Below are 18662 nucleotides of genomic sequence, written 5' to 3'. Positions count from 1 at the left end.
TTAGGATACACTTGCAGTCTGCATATACCAATGTCTGATTTTATATTTAGCTTATTAAATAATTAAGAGCAGAAGTCGGCACAAAATCCTGAAGCGGATGGGCCCTTGCTGTGCAGCCCTGGTTCATAGTAATTACCATTACAGCTGCTATTGACGGAACCAGCAGTATTCTTGGCAGCTCCTTGGGTTCCCATGGTTAAAATGTGGGAAAGTTGGTGCAGAGGTCGCTTCACACAAACATCACAAAGTTACAGTATGTTTCTGGGCTGTTTTCCCCGTCACTTCCCAAAGTTTGGATCCATTCGCCCTGTCCCAGCCGCGATGCTCTTTCCGTGTTCTGACTGAAAGCCTTCAAAAGGAAACTGTTCATTTCAGATAATTTCAATTCAAGAGGAGAAAAGCCAATGCCAACCATTTTACAATCTGCGACTGCTACATTCAATATTTTCACTTAGCTTCATTTCATGTCCCCAGACAATTGGGGAAAAGATAAAAACAGAAAATAAATACACAAATTCTATGTACTTTACACTCACACCATGTACTGTGTCCGCTGATATAAAAATGGGCACAGGCACAGTCGTTGCATTCCTGGGGCTTTAGCAGTGCTTACAGGATGACAACAAAAGTTAACAAACGATAACAAACAGGCCATGGTTTAGAATACGTTCTTTTACAAGTTTCCATGACTTTTCACAAGAAAATTCCATGACATTTTAACACTGAATCACAGGCTCATAAAAGGAAAGATTAAACAAACTCTCGCAGATCCTGTCGAGGTGTTGGACTCACAGACGCAACACGCGGCCTCGAGAATTGTCCAGATGCTGTAATAGCCCCGAATGACTCAAGAGGACAGAAACCACAGAGCTGCAACAATTCATCTGTGGGACCTTTAGTTCGTCCTTCATTAGACGGGTTACTATTTTCATCTGAATGAGATGGGGGAACTTGTCCATCTGAAAGGGACTGAGTGAGATCCCGCACTGATCTCCAAACTCGAGCCATTCCTCCCTGTGTGGTCGGCAAAATTGCACAGACTTCCCATCAGATGAGAAGACTTTGGTTCACAGGAAACGGGAAATTTGGGATTCAAATGCTTGCAAACTCGAAACTGATGGAAAGATAACGGGGCAGTTTCAGTCCAGTTGACCACGTCACGAATCCCAGGTTCGTTGAAGAATCACACCATAAGGGCGACATTGGCTCAGGTGGTAAGAGCAATCGTCTGGCAGTCGGAGGGTTGCCTGTTTGATCCCCCGCCCTCAGTGTGTCGAGGTGTCCCTGCGCAAGACACCTAACCCCCAAATGCTCCTGAGGAGCTGGTTGGTGCCTTGCATGGCAGTCAATCTCCGCTGGTGTGTGAGTGTGTGTATGAATGGGTGAATGAGAAGCATCAATTGTACAGCGCTTTGGATAAAGGCGCTATATAAATGCCAACCATTTACCATTTACCATTTACGCCACCTTTTCTGGAACGTTCTTCTGATTTCCGAGGTGACGGCACCTGACCAAAGAGAACGAGTCTGCCCCCCCCCCCCCCCAAACGTCTGGGGCCCACAGTCAGGCCAGGGTCCGCCCAGGGTGCGGCCAGGGTCAGGCCTGGGTCAGGCCAGGGTCAGGCCAGGGTCAGGCCAGGGTCCACCCAGGGTCCGGCCAGGGTCAGGCCAGGGTCAGGCCTGGGTCAGGCCAGGGTCAGGCCAGGGTCCGCCCAGGGTCAGGCCTGGGTCAGGCCAGGGTCAGGCCAGGGTCAGGCCTGGGTCAGGCCAGGGTCAGGCCAGGGTCCGCCCAGGGTCAGGCCAGGGTCAGGCCAGGGTCAGGCCAGGGTCAGGCCAGGGTCCGGCCAGGGTCAGGCCTGGGTCAGGCGAGGGCGAGGAGCGGGCCGAGGAGCGCGGCCTCACAGCCTGTTGACGGCGTTCTTCTCGGAGCTCTGGAAGGAGCCCACCTCCCAGCGGCGCAGGGTGCTGCCCGTCAGGGCCGTCTGGCGCTTGGTGATGATGTAGATCTTCCGCAGGACAGCCCGTCGCAGGAGGATGTACACCCAGGGGTCCAGGATCTGGTTCCAGGAGGCCAGCCGCACGCCCGTCATCATCAGCTCCGCGTAGGTCCGCTGCTGGTCCTCCCCCAGGGTGCCGTTGTGGGACTGGATCACCGACATCAGGCCAAAGCTCTGCCAACCAGGCACAACGCATAAACAAATAAACGGACTGCATTCATACGGCGTTTTTCCCCAGAGCTCTGTACAATGTATGCTTCTCATTCACCCATTCATATACACACACACACACACACACACACCAATGGGCTGCCATGCACCAACCAGCTTGTCAGGAGCTCTTACCTGTCAGCCCTAAATACATCGACTCACCGAGCACTTTATTAGGTATTTATTCAACTTATTTTTTATACTTCTACTGCTGTAGCCTATCCACTTAAGGGTTATGGTGCGTCGTGTGTTCAGAGATGCTCTTCTGCATACCACTGTTGTAATGTGTGGTTATTTCAACTGACGTCTCATTAACACATCTAGAGACTAGTGTGCCTGAAAATCCCAGGAGATCAGCAGTTTCTGAGATACTCAAACCACCCCGTCTGTCACCAACAATCATTTAGATCAAATAATGTCTCACACTCTTAGGTTCTGAGTTTTGCTGTTTGGGTGCCTATTAAGGCCATGCTTATTGCATGTTCGCTCACTTTTGAAGCTATTCTTAAGCCAAATAAAATGTTTTAAAATATAGAACTACTTCAGCTGTAAACACCTACGCATGTTCTAATAACCAACACGCCACTGTGCATTTCCTCTAGTTATTACAATGTATTAAATTAAGGTTAAATGTTGGGCATTGCAAAAGCATGTTTGAATATTTATTTACAGTATGCACGATCAGATTTCTCATGATTAAAAAATGTCTGTATACCCAAGAAGCTAAAAGTCAATTTCTCAATTAGTCAACATACTTACTATTTGGTAAAAAGGGCAATATGTATTTGTTTTAGAGCTGAACTAACAGTGACTTTAATTATGCCCTGCTAATACACTCCCAGTGAGAAAGACATCGTGAGGCCTATGTTTAACCTTTCGTATAAGGTAAACAAACTCTCACAGATTCTATCTGTTCATTTATGCAAACAAATATGGAGAACACATTTGAAGATAAAGACAAGCATTCTGCCAGCTTGGGGACTGCCAAGCCTCGACTAGCAGACTTTCAGCATTTTTCCCAAGTGCAATAAAACCGCACGGTTGAGTTATAACACATACAGGATCTATAACAGAAAACATAAGGGAAAAATGTGAGTTTTAATACGACTTATTCTACTGTAAGAAAGTAGCCCTGGCGTGTGTGGGGAAACAGTGGCATTGATGACTGATATCCACGGTGAGCTGAAGTCAGAAATTCTCCCTGTATTTATGTTGGCCAAAGGCACCCTTTCCCCCTCCGTGTTCTGAAATTCGGACATCTGGAGGCCCGCTCATACGCAAACATTCTCACAGACTACCGGACGACTGTACTGTTTCATGCTCGTATTGCCTCGAGCAAGGGAGTGCTGATATGCCACTGCTAACATGCAATATGAGCGGGCGGCCATTTTGTATTGTTTTTTCAGATGGGGAAATGGGAAGCTGGTTGCGTAGCCAAGGAACGGTAGGCTGAAATCCTCAGTGGGACACTATCTGATACACCCGCAAGCAAGCCGCTTGACTGAAATAGCATCAGGAAACAGCCAGTTGTGTAAACAAATAACAACCGTGTGCATGTCGGCTGTGTGAGGTCACTGATCTCGACGCGGTTACATCAGTGAGTAACGACTAAATAAAGTGACGACTACATCACTCTCTCCATCCACCGCATGGATTCTTTAGGATCACCAGACGCTGAAGCTGACTGAATCCAGGCTTTAGTTTTGGCACGGAATAATAAACGAGTCATTTAGCTGACGCATTTATCCAAAGAGACTTAAAGTTGATTTAAACCCCCCCAGGAGCGATGTGGGGTTAAGGGCCTTGCTCAAGGGTCCAACAGCTGTGCTGATCTTTTTGCGAAACACTCACTTTCCGTATTGCAGAGAGGTACCGTAAGCACTAGGCTACAGGCCGCCCCTGTTCAGCTCTGTATTCCAAACATTTTAAGTTCTCTCCTTACCATTGAAGCCAAAACATTGCAATCTAATGCATCACTTGTTACATTACATTACATTATTGGCATTTGGCAGACGCTCTTATCCAGAGCGACGTACAACAAAGTGCATACCCATAACCAGGGATAAGTTTGCTGAAGGACCCTAGAGGGAAGTACAATTTCAATTGCTACCTGTACAACAAAGATAAGGACGAGGGCCTTTTTTTTTTTTGAGAACAAATAAACAAACAAACAGAGCAAAAGTGACCAAAGTGAACTATCCAAACACTGCTTACCTAGCCAACTAAAACTACCGATACACAAAGCACATCACAGAGACAACAATTAAGTACTTGTAAATACACAAAGCAACACACGTGACCATGTCTGCCAGTTTTTTTGTCATCACCCTAAAATCCACAAAAATGCCAGCCTCAGGAAACCAGCAGACACGAGTTAAGGGCACAGTAACCTAATGTAATCGATCAATTACGCGTCAAGTAACAACGAACCCCCGCGGCGGCTCATCAGAACCAGGGCCGCGGACTCGGAGCGGCCGTCACGGCGCGCACTCACCAGCAGGGGGCTCCAGCAGATGCAGGAGGTGACCATGATGCCGACCAGCTGCACCACCATCTCGATGTCGTGCGACTTGGAGGAGCGGCGGCGGCCGCAGCCGCCCTTCCGGCGCAGGCGCGCGCGCACCAGCGCCAGGCCGCTCACCGTGTTGCACACCAGGGCCACGCCCAGCGAGCCCAGGCCCAGGCCGGAGAACAGCAGCACGAAGGCCAGGTCCCGGGGCCCCGCCGCGCCCAGCACGCGGATGAAGCACCAGCTCCGCGGGAACTGGTAGGTGTAGGCGCCCAGGCGGAAGTAGGGCAGCAGGGCCACGGAGAGCGCGGCCAGCAGGATGAGCGAGAGGGCCAGCTTGGCGCGGGCGGTGGTGACGAGCGCGGCGTGGAGCAGCGGACGCGTCACGCCCAGGCAGCGCTCCGCCGCCATGGCGCAGCCGAGGAAGAGCGGGCACAGGCCGAAGAACACCATGCAGCCGCCCAGGAACTGGCAGAGCGGGTCGGTGGCGTCCTGCGGGAGGGGGAGGCGCTCCGAGGCGGACGCGGCGCCCGCCCACGTCAGGTTGCCCTCCATGTACAGCCGCAGCACCAGGGACCCCGGGATGACGTGGCCGGCCAGGTCGGTGGCCACCAGCGAGCTGGCGAAGATGAGGAAGGTGGCCTTGGAGCGCCGTCGGAAGCGGGCGTAGGCCTTGGCCAGGATGAACAGCGCCACGATGTTGGACAGGATGCCCAGCGTCATGGAGAGCCCGGCCACCGTGGGGCCGCTGGGCAGGGACCGCGCCTGGTCCCCCGCCGTGTGATTGGCCGCCTGCCACGTCACTCCCGCCACGCCCTGGCTCCGATTCGACAGGGGGGTGAGGGGGGTGGGGCCGGAGCCGTTGGAGTGCTGCACGGCCAACATCCCAGGAGGTCAGAGGTCAGACGGAGAGGAGAGGAGAGGGGGCGCTAAGGAGAGGAGAGCACGACAGATCAGACCACAGACAGGAAGTGCTGCACTGCAGATAAACAAAAGCCTGGCTCAGCTGTAGTGTGATTGTCACTTTGGCTCACGATTAAACGCAATTTTCTGTTTCTACTTCCCAGCACAACCTTTAGATCAGTGGTCTCCAACCCTGGTCCTGGAGAGCTACAGGGTCTGCGGGTCTTCGTTGTTACTCTGCACTTACACAGTTAACTCACCTCACCTGGTTACCTGGGTCTCAACAGGGTGCTGATTTTAAGGTGAAAACAAAAACCTGCAGACCCAGTAGCTCTCCAAGACCAGGGTTAGAGACCCACAGTCTGTGACTTAGACAGTTCAGTGATCAACAAGATCAACTCACCAAACTGTGTTTGCGTTGGAAATGTTTTTAAAAACATTTAATTGTTAAAGAATGTTTTTAAGGAAATCACATCTGTGGACTGGATCACAAAGAAACATCTGCCTGTCCTCTGCCGTCAGGATCTATATTTACTGAGCAAACATAACCTTTCCTCTTTTAGCACTTAAAGGTCATTAACAGCAACTCTGACTGGCCCTATATAAATAAACATATGGACAATATACGCAGACACAAATATACAAGCTCCTCTTGAAGGACAGTAATCCCTCCTACTGCAATTATATAAGATAATGTTTTTTGCAAAGACGCAATTCGAGTCGATTTTCATTGTGCTTTATGTATCAGAGATTCTCTTTTGTGTTCGTTTGTTTTTCTTCCTGAAATAGATTCGGGCGTTATTCTCCCGACATTACTAACGTCACGCAGGAGTCCGTTTCTCGCATATCTCACGCATTCCCCAAGGACAGACACACCTGGCGTTATTTTCATGTTCTGCACCCACACCATCATACTAAGCGATGTTACTGCAGTCTTATGTTGGGGGGCTAGACAATAGTGGTTGCATCAGCACCGTTTTAGCATGATTCTTAAAGTATGATTTTTAAAGTAGAACATTGGGAACATGGCCATAATGGTCACTAGGACCACCGCGGACATGATCGTTCAAGTTTCAGCCACCTGCAGTCCCAACTCTAAGCAACACTTAAAAAAAAGAAAAGAAAAGCCGAAAACACAAGGTATTGCGTAACACGAACTCGATGTGCCTGAATCGTCTTTGGTCACAATCCGTTAAACCTAAACGTAGAAACCGCTAATTTCCTTGTAACTGCAAGGGATTAAATGTGGGAAATCAAAAACAAAAAACAAAGTTTAAAAAAAAAAAGAGAGAAGAATTTCCCAAAAAGATGAGAAAGTCCTTGAGCACTTGTCCGTGTAACATGTAACTGGATTACTCAAGACATTACATTATATGGATTTGGCAGACGCTCTTATCCAGATGCATGACCATAAACGAGAGTAAGTGTATGGAAGACCCTTGAGGGAAGCACAGTTCCAAGTAGAAGTGACCACATAGATTTAAAAAAAAAAAAACCTTGAACATTGACGAGAACAAACCCACCATGAAGCAGCAATTAAACCGCCAGTTTGGCGGTACTATACTTCTTTATTATCTGACGTCAACAAAACCCGTCCACTATTTGCCATTTTGCATCTTCTTATTTCGTTAGTTTATTGTAATTCGCTGCATTCTTAATTGTTTGAGTGTTCTTGTACAATATAACTTGCTCTGACACGGTTTATCAATGGGTTCATTACTTACACTGAAAGCGTGTCTCGTCCTGAAAGTTTCAATGATGTGTCCCCAACAAGCCGTGTCCCATGACCCTGGTAAATGGTGACATAGGCATCACTTTCCCATGGCAATGTTTCATGTATAAGCAGCAGAAAGCTGACTGCGGGATAATGAGCTCTTCGTTTTTAAAGCTGATTCCAGCGCGTATCGAGACAGCCGACGGCACGGATCTACCAACGTCTTGCCAATGTTGTTTCAATCAAGTCATAAGAACAACATCAATTCTGATTTATCGTGGGGTACTCACTCACGAAATTAATAAATAAATACATCTGCACCACGTTTCAGTTCGTTGTCACCTGAGAAATTGAATTACTGAAATTAAACACTTCCAAACAGCAGTATTGCCGAATTAAGTCTCATCCTACGTGTACGCAATTCTAAGGACACTGGAAAAGTTAATTGTATGATAATTTTTGTTATTCTATTATTGCCTATTATTCATTCCTGCTAAAATAGGCTGCATACTACTGCTACTACGACTAATAATAACAACAACAACAACAACAAGAAATTGCTCCTGGTGATGAGACAGAAGATATTATTATTATTATTATTATTATTATTATGATTATTATTATTATTATAATGAGAAGAAGACTCGTCACCAAGTCTTCGCCACTTCGTGTATTTTTCCTCTCCATCGTCCAGCCAACCTGAGGAACGCTACGCGGTCAATTTTAACTTTAATTACAGAGATCAGCCTACACAACCGTTCAACAGCGCGGTAAAATGAAAATACAAAATAATTTCGTGTTAGAAACTAAGCCTACTAATTGAGCTATGAGTTTTTCTTTTTTACAAACGTTCACTTATAAATGAAGTAGAACTTAAAGTGATTTCCTTACCTACCGTTCAGGATTCCTTTGAGATATTGAAGTGCCCATTATTTTAGCCATTTAAGAACATTTAAAATTCTTAGAAAATTTCCTTCAATAAAATCCAGAACCCCGAACTCTCAGGTAATCCAAACGCGGTCCAATATTATCAACGGTATGAAACAAAGACCCTCATCGCGATGAACTGAGCTAAAAAGTTCTCCTTAATGATTTAACTAGGAGATTTAGACGTCACCGCCTTCCATTCCTCCAGAAACCAGCCTATAGAGTGATTTGCAAATTATTCGGACAGATCGTCTCCAGTTGCTCTCTTGAACATTCTGTAAAAGAGAAAGCGCGTGCACCTCTGTAGTCAGGACTGCATCCCTGGATTCAAAGCTCACCCCCCATTTATAGAGTACAGCCCTCCGGCGTAGGCGGATCTGGGAGCAGGCGTACTCACAGTACGTACTTGCGTGCTGTATTGCTACCTGCGATGAGACAGAAGAGTCGAGGATGAGAGTTGAGCGGGGTTGATTTATACTCCAAGGGTTTACTGCACAGTCATAATTGCCAACGATGTTAATGACCCGCAAAGTGTGCGCGCGCGCGCCACGCTTATGCGTTTTGTAATTCCACGCGGTATCCTTTATAATATGTAAATCGTCCAATCCCGTGAGGTTTTATCAAGACGACACTTTTTATTTTTTATCCAACTCTCTATCTCGATTTTGGGATTCAGCCATATACAGTAGTAGATCAATGCAATGTGAATAACTAAACAAATGTCTGATCTAAAATTTACGTCGTTCCAAAACCCTTTTTTTCTTGTGTGCACAAGATATAATCTTGTTCCCAGAAAATAATTTTTATCTTTGCGCACAAGATTACAAAAAAACCCCCATATTTTTGGAAGTTCGCGGGCCCCGTAAAATATGAGGTTCGTCTGTAAAGTTTAAAGTTCAGTAAAAGAAATCGAGCAAATCAAATGTGCTTTTTTCTATACCGTCGTGATGTTAGCCAATCTAATACTCGCATGTTCGAAGGACAGGGGTAAAAAGAATACAGCTAGCGGCGGAGTGTGTGGCAACGTTTCAGTCAACGACTTTCACCCACCACGGACCCACGGTACCCCTATGAGAAAACACAGCAGCGTCATCAGGAGGTTTGAGAGACTTCTTCTGACCTCTTTCCACTCTTCCATTCAGCGAGCTGGCTAAGATCCAAAGACTATGAAAAGAATATATTTTACAGCACACTCTTAGAGAAGAATGGTTGCTAAAGAGACCCTGTAATTCTATGGAACCACCCTATCTTGTTCAAGGGTTCTTTGTTGGAAAAATGGTTCTTTGTCCGAGAGTCTTCCCACCTTTGACAGGGGGTTCCAAAAATACCTCTCTTTGGAGACAAGCCAAAGAATCCTCAGAGTGCAGCCGAGTTTCCTCAAGGGTGTCAAAATTCACATTAAATGTGTAGCGAAGTGTGAACATTACCAGACACCACAACCAAACAAATGAATAATGCTTCATTTTTGAATCACGTCATTCTTGAACGAACATAAAAAATGTGTACATTTCCAGTCAGACTTGCTCTTACAGAAGAAGCATCTCCAACGAAGCAAAGTCTGCCGTGGAGACTGCAGACCACATCAAAGGCGCTGATGCACATTTGATCAGGCAGTCGCTGGCTGAAGGCTCTTGTCGGTGATATATGTGTGAGTATAACTTAATGCCTATATATAGCATTTATACAAATACAGCCCAGTCTCTCCGAATTTGTCAATTTGCATCTTATCAGCTACCACCGCCAGTTCCCCCAAACACTGAGACCCAAGACGTCATCAATCAGAGCTCCCTTATCTAAGACTTCCACCGAAGAAGGCTGTGTTTTTCCCCCTAGATTTGGTCAACATTAATTTACCAACTGTCACTTCCGACCTTTTATGAAAACAAAATGTCCCCCTAGAATGTTGTAGCTGTCCAGAACCACCCCAAAAGCCCTGGATGGCCAGCAAGACAAACTCTTGTCCACAAAATGGTGCTCATGCAATGGCGGTGGACTTATATCTTTTCCAGCCCACCCTCTCACCCTTTCTCGCAGCTAGAGAATTTCTCAGCAATGAGCAGTCTATTTATAGGAGGGATCTATTTGCAGAGGTACATTTGCAACATTTGCATGCATTTAAAAAAATAATCTCCAAGGTGTGGCCCTGTAGCCACAGATGGGCCTTGTAGTGTGCGTGTGTGCGTGTGTGCTTGTGTGTGTGTGTGTGTGTGTGTGTGTGATATGCAATGCTTACACATCTCTGTGTGTGGGCTTGATGACCACATATTACAATGGCTGCATTGTTTCAGATCCGATTATATAAAAGGCTTATGTTTAATGATTCTGTCCATGCAATGGGAGAATAAAAACAACAGAAAATGTGTGTGTGCATGTGTGCGTGTGTTTGGGTGTGCATGCCTGCTCATGTGTGATTTTGTGTGTGTGTTTTTGTGTATGTGTGTGTGTATGTGTGTGCATGTGTGTGTGTATGTGTGTGCATGTACGTGTGTATGTGTTTGTTTGTGTGTATGCGCGCCTGTGTGCATGAGTGTGTATGCGTGTATTTGTGCGGCATTTGTCTGTGTGCATGAGTGTGTATGTGTTTGTTTGTGTGTATGCGCGCCTGTGTGCATGAGTGTGTATGCGTGTATTTGTGCGGCATTTGTCTGTGTGCATGAGTGTGTATGCGTGTATTTGTGCGGCATTTGTCCGTGCGCATGAGTGTGTATGTGTTTGTTTGTGTGTATGCGCGCCTGTGTGCATGAGTGTGTATGCGTGTATTTGTGCGGCATTTGTCTGAGTGCATGAGTGTGTATGTGTTTGTTTGTGTGTATGCGCGCCTGTGTGCATGAGTGTGTATGCGTGTATTTGTGCGGCATTTGTCTGAGTGCATGAGTGTGTATGTGTTTGTTTGTGTGTATGCGCGCCTGTGCGCATGAGTGTGTATGCGTGTATTTGTGCGGCATTTGTCCGTGTGCATGCGTGTGCGCCCAAGTTGTAGACAACATTTACTGCACCCTTAAGAAGCAGCTGCACACCAGCCGTGACGCCATCGTTCCATTCCGCGCAAACCTGAGGGCGCGTTCGGGCGGTTCTGCCTTGCCTGTGTGAGATTGCTGAGCCTCGGCCTCCGCACCGCGGCTGATAAGACCCCCCTCGGACCGTCTTCAAACGGCCCACCGCCAGAGCACAGTCAAGACCTGCCGGCCCCCGAGGCATTCCGCAAAACAAACACAAACGTGAATGAAATCTCAGTGGCAAACACGACCCGGTTCAATTCACGTGCATTACAATGAAAAGGGAGCGCGGGTCAGATTTCACCGGCGCTGCGGGGAGTGAAATACAGACTCAAGTTCTCAATACTTCTCACGGAAATATTTTATTTCTAGAAAGTGTGCTAACGATCAAGAAAAACTATCTAAAACAAACATCAGAAAAGGGAGGGTTTCGGTCAGCAGGACGTCCTCGTCTCATTCCTCCCCTGAAGGCTTGTGCACCTGTGACGTCTACACGAAAAGTACAAAAAAAAGGTACAAAAGCTTGTCTCTGGGGTGGTACCCTGGTGCCCGAGGTACATGAAATTGTACCCTTAGCCTTTGGTTTAATAATTCATTCATACCTTTTTTCTTGCTTGTAAAAGGTACCCAAAGAACACTATTGTACCATTCAGTGTGCCTCCACTGGACCTCTATGTCTGAGTGGGCACAGTCCTCCAGAACAGCCAGCAGCTGCAAGAAGCCAGACTGACTGCAGATGTGCTCAGAAGACAAGTCTGGGGGGCAGCCTGTAGCCTAGCGGCTAAGCTACATGACTGGGACCCGGAAGGTTGGTGGTTCAAGCCCCGGTGTAGCCACGATAAAATCCACCCAGCTGTTGGGCCCTCGAGCAAAGCCCTTAACCCCACATTGCTCCAGGGGGGACTGTCCCCTGCATAGTCTAATCAACTGTAAGTTGCTTCGGATAAAAACCTCAGCTAAATAAATGTTTATTATTATTATTACAAGTGCCCGTCTGTTTTCCCAGAGGATAAACAGTAACGGAACTGGCCAAAAAACTGAGGGAGGGTCAGGAAAGGATTTTAATTAGTTTGCAGCTTTGAAAAGCATAGAATATGGCAAACTATAAATAACGTAAACATACAGTATATACTATAAGACTGAGAAAAGATGGTATCGCATCATGATCACGACAGCCTGGCCTCTACTAATTTCAGTTTCACGATGAGAAAACCTAAAGGTGGTTCACCATAGAGGAACATGCAGTGAGAACAGAGTCTGTTAGAGCATTTAAAAAAAGATGTAGTACACGAGACATATATACCCCTGTGAGGTAATTTGTCCTCTGCATTTGTCCAATCCTAGTTACTTAGGAGCAGTGGGCAGCCCCAGTGCAGCACCCGGGGACCAGCTCCAGTTCGGAGCCCAGTGCCTTGGTCAAGGGCAATGGCAGGAGCACACCTAACCTGACATGCACGTGTTTGAGAGGGAACCAGAGTACCCGGAGGAAACCCACACAGACATGGGGAGAACATGCAGACTCCACACGGAGAGGTTCTGGCCAGCCGGGACTCAAACCAAGAAATTGCTAACCACTGTATTAATAGTTAAATTAACAGTAACTAATTGCTATCAACTGTTATGCCTTTAATTGAACCATAAGTGTTAACATAAGCATAAGTGGAAATATTTAATATTTAATTTAATGTACTTTACAGATCTTGTTGGTCCACCCCCATCCTGCACTCCCTGTTCACCTGGAGAGCACTCCCTGTAGACCTGGAGGGGCACTCCCTGTTGACCTGGAGAGACACTCCCTGTAGACCTGGAGAGACACTCCCTGTAGGCCTGGAGAGACACTCCCTGTAGGCCTGGAGAGACACTCCCTGTAGGCCTGGAGAGACACTCCCTGTAGACCTGGAGAGACACTCCCTGTAGGCCTGGAGAGACACTCCCTGTAGGCCTGGAGAGACACTCCCTGTAGGCCTGGAGAGACACTCCCTGTAGACCTGGAGAGACACTCCCTGTAGGCCTGGAGAGACACTCCCTGTAGACCTGGAGAGACACTCCCTGTAGGCCTGGAGAGACACTCCCTGTAGACCAGGAGAGACACTCCCTGTAGGCCTGGAGAGACACTCCCTGTAGGCCTGGAGAGACACTCCCTGTAGACCTGGAGAGACACTCCCTGTAGACCTGGAGAGACACTCCCTGTAGGCCTGGAGAGACACTCCCTGTAGACCTGGAGAGACACTCCCTGTAGATCTGGAGAGACACTCCCTGTAGACCTGGAGAGACACTCCCTGTAGACCTGGAGAGACACTCCCTGTAGACCTGGAGAGACACTCCCTGTAGACCTGGAGAGACACTCCCTGTAGACCTGGAGAGACACTCCCTGTAGGCCTGGAGAGCCTGGAGAGACACTCCCTGTAGGCCTGGAGAGACACTCCCTGTAGACCTGGAGAGACACTCCCTGTAGGCCTGGAGAGACACTCCCTGTAGATCTGGAGAGACACTCCCTGTAGGCCTGGAGGGGCACTCCCCGTAGGGACGGGAGAGGAAGCACCCCTGTGTGGAAAAACATTCCCAGCCCGGAAAAGTGTTAGCTTCCCTGACGATGCTGAAAAAAAGGGAGCGAATACCCTTTTTCTGCCACCGCACTAAACGTAGTCACATTTATTGACACAGCGAGGGCAACAGGGGCACACCTGAGGACGAGGAGAAGAGACAAACACAAAGGGCAACTGTGCAAGCAGGCCTGGCCTCTCCGGTTAATGGCTCCTCAAATACATCAGGGAAACCGGGGAGACGGCGTAGACTCCCGTGACCCACAAGCCCCTTGGCAGTCGATGAACCGCGTCACACTGGAGGAGGTGCTTAGAAATGAAGCATCGGCGTACATTCAGCGAGTACTTTATTAGGTGGACCTGAACACCAGCTTGTTAATGCAAATATTTAATCGGCCAATCACGTGCCGGCGACTAAACGCTTCAAAGCACGTGTAACGAGCTACAGACTTGACCTGAGTCCGAGGTGGCATTTGAACTGGTCGGAGGATTTTGGGGGGGTGAACGCGTTACCGGTCAGCTAAGGGCGAACTGGGCCCATCGCCCGGGGCAACGACGTTCATTTGAATTTCAGGGTTACGTCATCGGGGAGCGTTGTCGCGGCAACGTGCTCCGAGCCTTCCGCCCGCACTTTACCGTGCCCGCGGGCGAACTGGCTGAGCTAATCCCGCTACGCATGCAGACGTGGCCAAGAGGTTCAGCGTGGGGAAGAAATGTGATCGACGTGACCGTGGAATGATTGTTGGTGCCAGACGAGGAGGTTTGAGCATCTCAGAGAGATTGTTGATCTCCTGAGATTTTCACGTCCAACAGTCCCTAGGGTTTGCAGAGAACGGTGTGAAAAACGAAAAACATCCAGTGAGCAGCAGCAATAGGTCTAAAAAAAAAAAGTTTAATCAATTCCTTGGTTGGGGAGAGCAGTGGTTCCCAAACTTAGTCCTGGGGGCCCCCTGTGTACGCGGAACTTCCCTCGGAACATAAAAAGCACACAATTAAGAAGAATTAAGAGCTTGTTAAAGTCCTGGGAATGCAATTGCGGTTGGAATGAAAACCAGCGTACACAGCAGGCCCCCAGCACCGCGTTTGGGAATCATTGCGGAAGAGAGTACGGAAAAGCCTGCTGGCGGAGTTCACGCGACACACGGGGGGGAATTCGGGGGAAAACGTTCTCAGAATGTTGCTGCAATGTTGAGGCAACGTCATAAAATTGACAAAACATTTCAGCTTCGTTGTGAGGACATCTCGTTGTGTCTGGGCGGAACACCCAAGAACAAAAGAGCCTGCTGTATTTGGACCATCCTCAGATCACGGAGGGGCGATTTTTGGGAAATTTCGAATAAAAAAAAAATATGGTGCCACAGACTCCCTAAAGCCACACTCCCACCAGTGTTCTCTCGGGTCCGGGCAAGAGGACTACGAGTTGAGATCGGGATGTTCCAATAAGCCCCTTTCTATAGATTCTCCCCCGATGATGACAGCAAAACAAAAATCATCTAGCGAGCAACAGTCCTGTGGGCAGACACGCGTTGTTAATGAGAGAGGACCAGAATGGTCGAAGTTGACAGGAAGGTGACAGTAACGCAAATAACCACACAGTACAACAGTGGTATGCAGAAGAGCATCTCTGAACACACAACATGGCAAACCTCTCAGTGGATAGGCTGCAGCAGTAGAAGACTTAATGAGTCTAAAAAATAAGTTTAATAAATACCTTGGTTTGGGAGAGCAGTGGTTCCCAAACTTAGTCCTGGGGGCCCCCTGTGTACGCGGAACTTCCCCCGGAACATAAAAAGCACACAATTAAGAAGAATTAAGAGCTTGTTAAAGTTCTGGGAATGCAATTGCGGTTGGAATGAAAACCAGCGTACACAGCAGGCCCCCAGCACCGCGTTTGGGAATCACTGCGGAAGAGAGTACGGAAAAGCCTGCTGTATTTGGACCATCCTCAGATCATGGAGGGGCGATTTTTGGGAAATTTCAATAAAAAAAAAAAAGTGGTGCCACAGACTCCCTAAAGCCACACTCCCACCAGTGTTCTTTCGGGTCGGGGCAAGAGGACTACGAGTTGAGATTGGGATGTTCCAATAAGCCCCTTTCCTTTCATTCTCCTCATTAGCTAAAATGGCAGCCATTTGGCCTGCACGGGGCCAGGGTCCTCCAACACCACGTCTATGGTTTCTATAGATTCTCTCCCGATCATAACAGCAAAATCAACTCAAAAAGTTACATTTAAATACACTAGCTGGCTGCTTTCCAACAGTCGACATAATCACTTCCAAATGCAAGCGTTGGCAATTCCAATCTCTCTGTCAGCCAGTTCATAAAATTTGGACTGTAGCACTGTAGTGCACTAAACACAGATTGAAATTGGGCACATATTGTTGCAACGAACCCCAAAAGAAATAGAATCAAAGAATGTCGGCAAAAAAAAAATGGATCGTATGTTATGATTAATGGTGGTGTAAAAATTTTTTTTGTGAGTTTTAGTTTTGTGTGACAAATTTCCCCCCCCATTTCAATACATTAAATTGACATCATGGAATGTATTCTATATTCTCCCTACACAGTGCCCAGTGGAGCTGGATGGAGGTGTCGTAGTGAAGGGGGCGGCATGGCTCAGGCAGTAAGAGCAGTCGTCTCATTGGCTCAGGCAGTAAGAGCAGTCGTCTCATTGGCTCAGGCAGTAAGAGCAGTCGTCTCATTGGCTCAGGAGGTAAGAGCAGTCGTCTCATTGGCTCAGGCAGTAAGAGCAGTCGTCTGGCAGTCAGAGGGTTGCCGGTTCGATCCCCCGCCCGGGCTGTGTCGAAGTGTCCCTGAACAAGACACCTAACCCCTAAATGCTCCTAACGAGCTGGTCGGCGCCTTGCATGGCAGCCAATCGCCGTCGGTGTGTGAGTGTGTGTATGAATGGGTGAATGGAGAAGCATCAATTGTACAGCGCTTTGGATAAAGGCGCTATATAAATGCCTGCCATTTACGAAGTAACGAGGGTCTGAACCTGTCCTGTTCTTTATGGCTGCATTCATGCGGTTCAGAGCTAATGAGCAGCCCTAATTGTCAGCAGAGGAGTCTGAAGTCGGGGGACTTAGATTTAGAGTACTAAGGAGCAAGGCTAAAGGTCTGACTGAGCCCATGCATAGAATGAGTTCCAGCATGGCCTCGGAGGAGATTCAACATGCTGAGCGAGCAGTCGGGGAATACCCCAACCCGACAGGGGAGGAGCACCCGGCACTCCCGCGCAGAGGAGACGAGACGGTGAATGACGGACCGACGGAACTGAACGCCGTTTTCTCTGGAAACCGCGCCCCGTTCGCATTGCCACGCCGGCTGTGTTTTCACGGGCAGACGCGGCTTTCAGAAGGAGACGTTTGTTCCTGATTTACCGTGCCGGACGGAATATTTCGCAGGCCAGCAGACATAAATTCACGGGTGCTCATACGTTCCACTTCCAGATCCTGGGCCACACGTCACAGATGGACGGACAGAGAAAGCACTCACGTCAACCAGCCTCTTATCCCCTCTCCTTTGAAAAATAAATCACTTTGTCCTTATTTCTTTCAGGAGCAATATGCTAGGTTTGGCTTGGAATCATTTCTAATAGTTAATATCGTGATCACTGTGGAGTAATGATTTAATATGAACAGATTAGTGGATCAAGGACCAAAGCAGCAGGACTATTTTATCAGCAGGAACTGATTAGCCTGGCGAGCTAACGTACTGTAAATATTGTTGCTCCACACACTACATACCGATCTCTTGCTACACAGGGCCTACTTATTCCAGAAGTTCTAATAAGGCACAGAAACATGGGCGTATACCAGCAGTGATCAGTGAGTGATGTTACCTCAGGATGTACAGCTGAAATTGTACTACCCTCTAGGGTCTTTCAGTGTACTTATCCCTGGTTATGGGTCTGCACTTTGTACTTTGTTGTACATCGCTCGGGATAAGAGCGTCTGCCAAATGCCATGAATGCAATTAATGTAATGTAATGTAAGGTCAAGTGGAATCTAACTCTCTCATCTCAACAAGAGAAGATCACCTGGAGTCCAACGCAGTGTCTCTCGTGCCTGTGGCACCAGCAGACATTGATTCTTCTTCTCCTCTCCTCTCCTCTCGATGTAAAATAATACCAACAAAGACAGCTTCTGTTTTTTAGGATGCGCTTGCTTTCCGGAAAGCTAAGCTGGTCTGCATTTCAAGTGGACTGACCGCAGTAAACTAGATAAGAAAACAATAATACAGACAAAACAGCAGGGATATTAACTCTTACCCAGAAAGAACCGGTGTGGACGCAGGCTTTTGTTCAAACCAAGCAGTTACACACCCAGTTTTCCTGATCAACCATTACATTACATTAATGCCATTTGGCAGATGCTCTTATGCACAGCGATGTACAGTTGATTAGACTAAGCAGGAGACAATCCTCCCCTGGAGCAACGCAGGGTTAAGGGTCTTGCTCAAGGGCCCAACGGCTGTGCGGATCTTATTGTTGCTACACCGGGAATCGAACCACCGACCTAGCGGGTGCTTAGTCGCCTGTTTGGAACAGAAGCCGGCACCCACGCTGGCCCTTTCTGGGAAACCCTGAGTCTCCCTGCAGTCCGGTACGCCGGTCGTTGCGTTGGATCGCCCACGCTTTCCGGTGTGAAACCGCGCTGTCTCTCCTCAATCGCGACGCTGAAAAACAGCAGTCCTCCGGCCAGACACCTCCACAAACGCTTCGAAACGCTTCAGAAATGATCGCAACGCACAGAATGCTCATTTTCACCGCCGGCTCCGCTGGCTCCGTGTCCGCTGCAGCGAGGCCTGTATTTATGTTCACATATTTCAGCGTCTGATGTGCGGAATGTCCATTATATCT

At 47.9% G+C, this 18662-nt stretch overlaps 1 protein-coding gene across 2 annotated transcripts; it reads right to left on the bottom strand.

Moving 5' to 3' along the window:
• Positions 1 to 1892: 1892 nt before the first annotated feature.
• ptger1b (prostaglandin E receptor 1b (subtype EP1)) lies at positions 1893 to 13008 on the bottom strand. Of its 2 annotated transcripts, none has more exons than XM_061225103.1 (3): positions 12992 to 13008; positions 4701 to 5644; positions 1893 to 2170 (listed from the first exon to the last, which is right to left on the bottom strand). In XM_061225103.1, the coding sequence occupies exons 2-3, from the start codon at positions 5598 to 5600 to the stop codon at positions 1898 to 1900; spliced, it is 1173 nt and encodes a 390-aa protein (XP_061081087.1). In that variant the 5' UTR covers positions 5601 to 5644; positions 12992 to 13008; the 3' UTR covers positions 1893 to 1897. The 2 variants fall into 2 exon arrangements, with proteins under 2 accessions (XP_061081087.1, XP_061081086.1); XM_061225102.1 differs by lacking the exon at positions 12992 to 13008 and adding an exon at positions 8228 to 8560.
• Between the last annotated feature and the right edge of the window lie 5654 nt (positions 13009 to 18662).

This window comes from Conger conger, chromosome 16, assembly GCF_963514075.1.
Source record: "Conger conger chromosome 16, fConCon1.1, whole genome shotgun sequence".
Classification (NCBI taxonomy): Eukaryota; Metazoa; Chordata; class Actinopteri; order Anguilliformes; family Congridae; genus Conger; species Conger conger.
Note: the sequence above shows the minus strand (reverse complement) of the source record. Positions and strands in the feature narration are given on the sequence as shown.

Bases quoted from the DNA above. Each gene is read 5' to 3' on its own strand.
- ptger1b (XM_061225103.1), bottom strand. From the start codon at position 5,600: ATGTTGGCCGTGCAGCACTCCAACGGCTCCGGCCCCACCCCCCTCACC. The intron at 2,171-4,700 runs GTGAGTGCGCGC...CCTGGTTGGCAG, and splicing joins TCTGCTGGAGCCCCCTGCTG to AGCTTTGGCCTGATGTCGGT.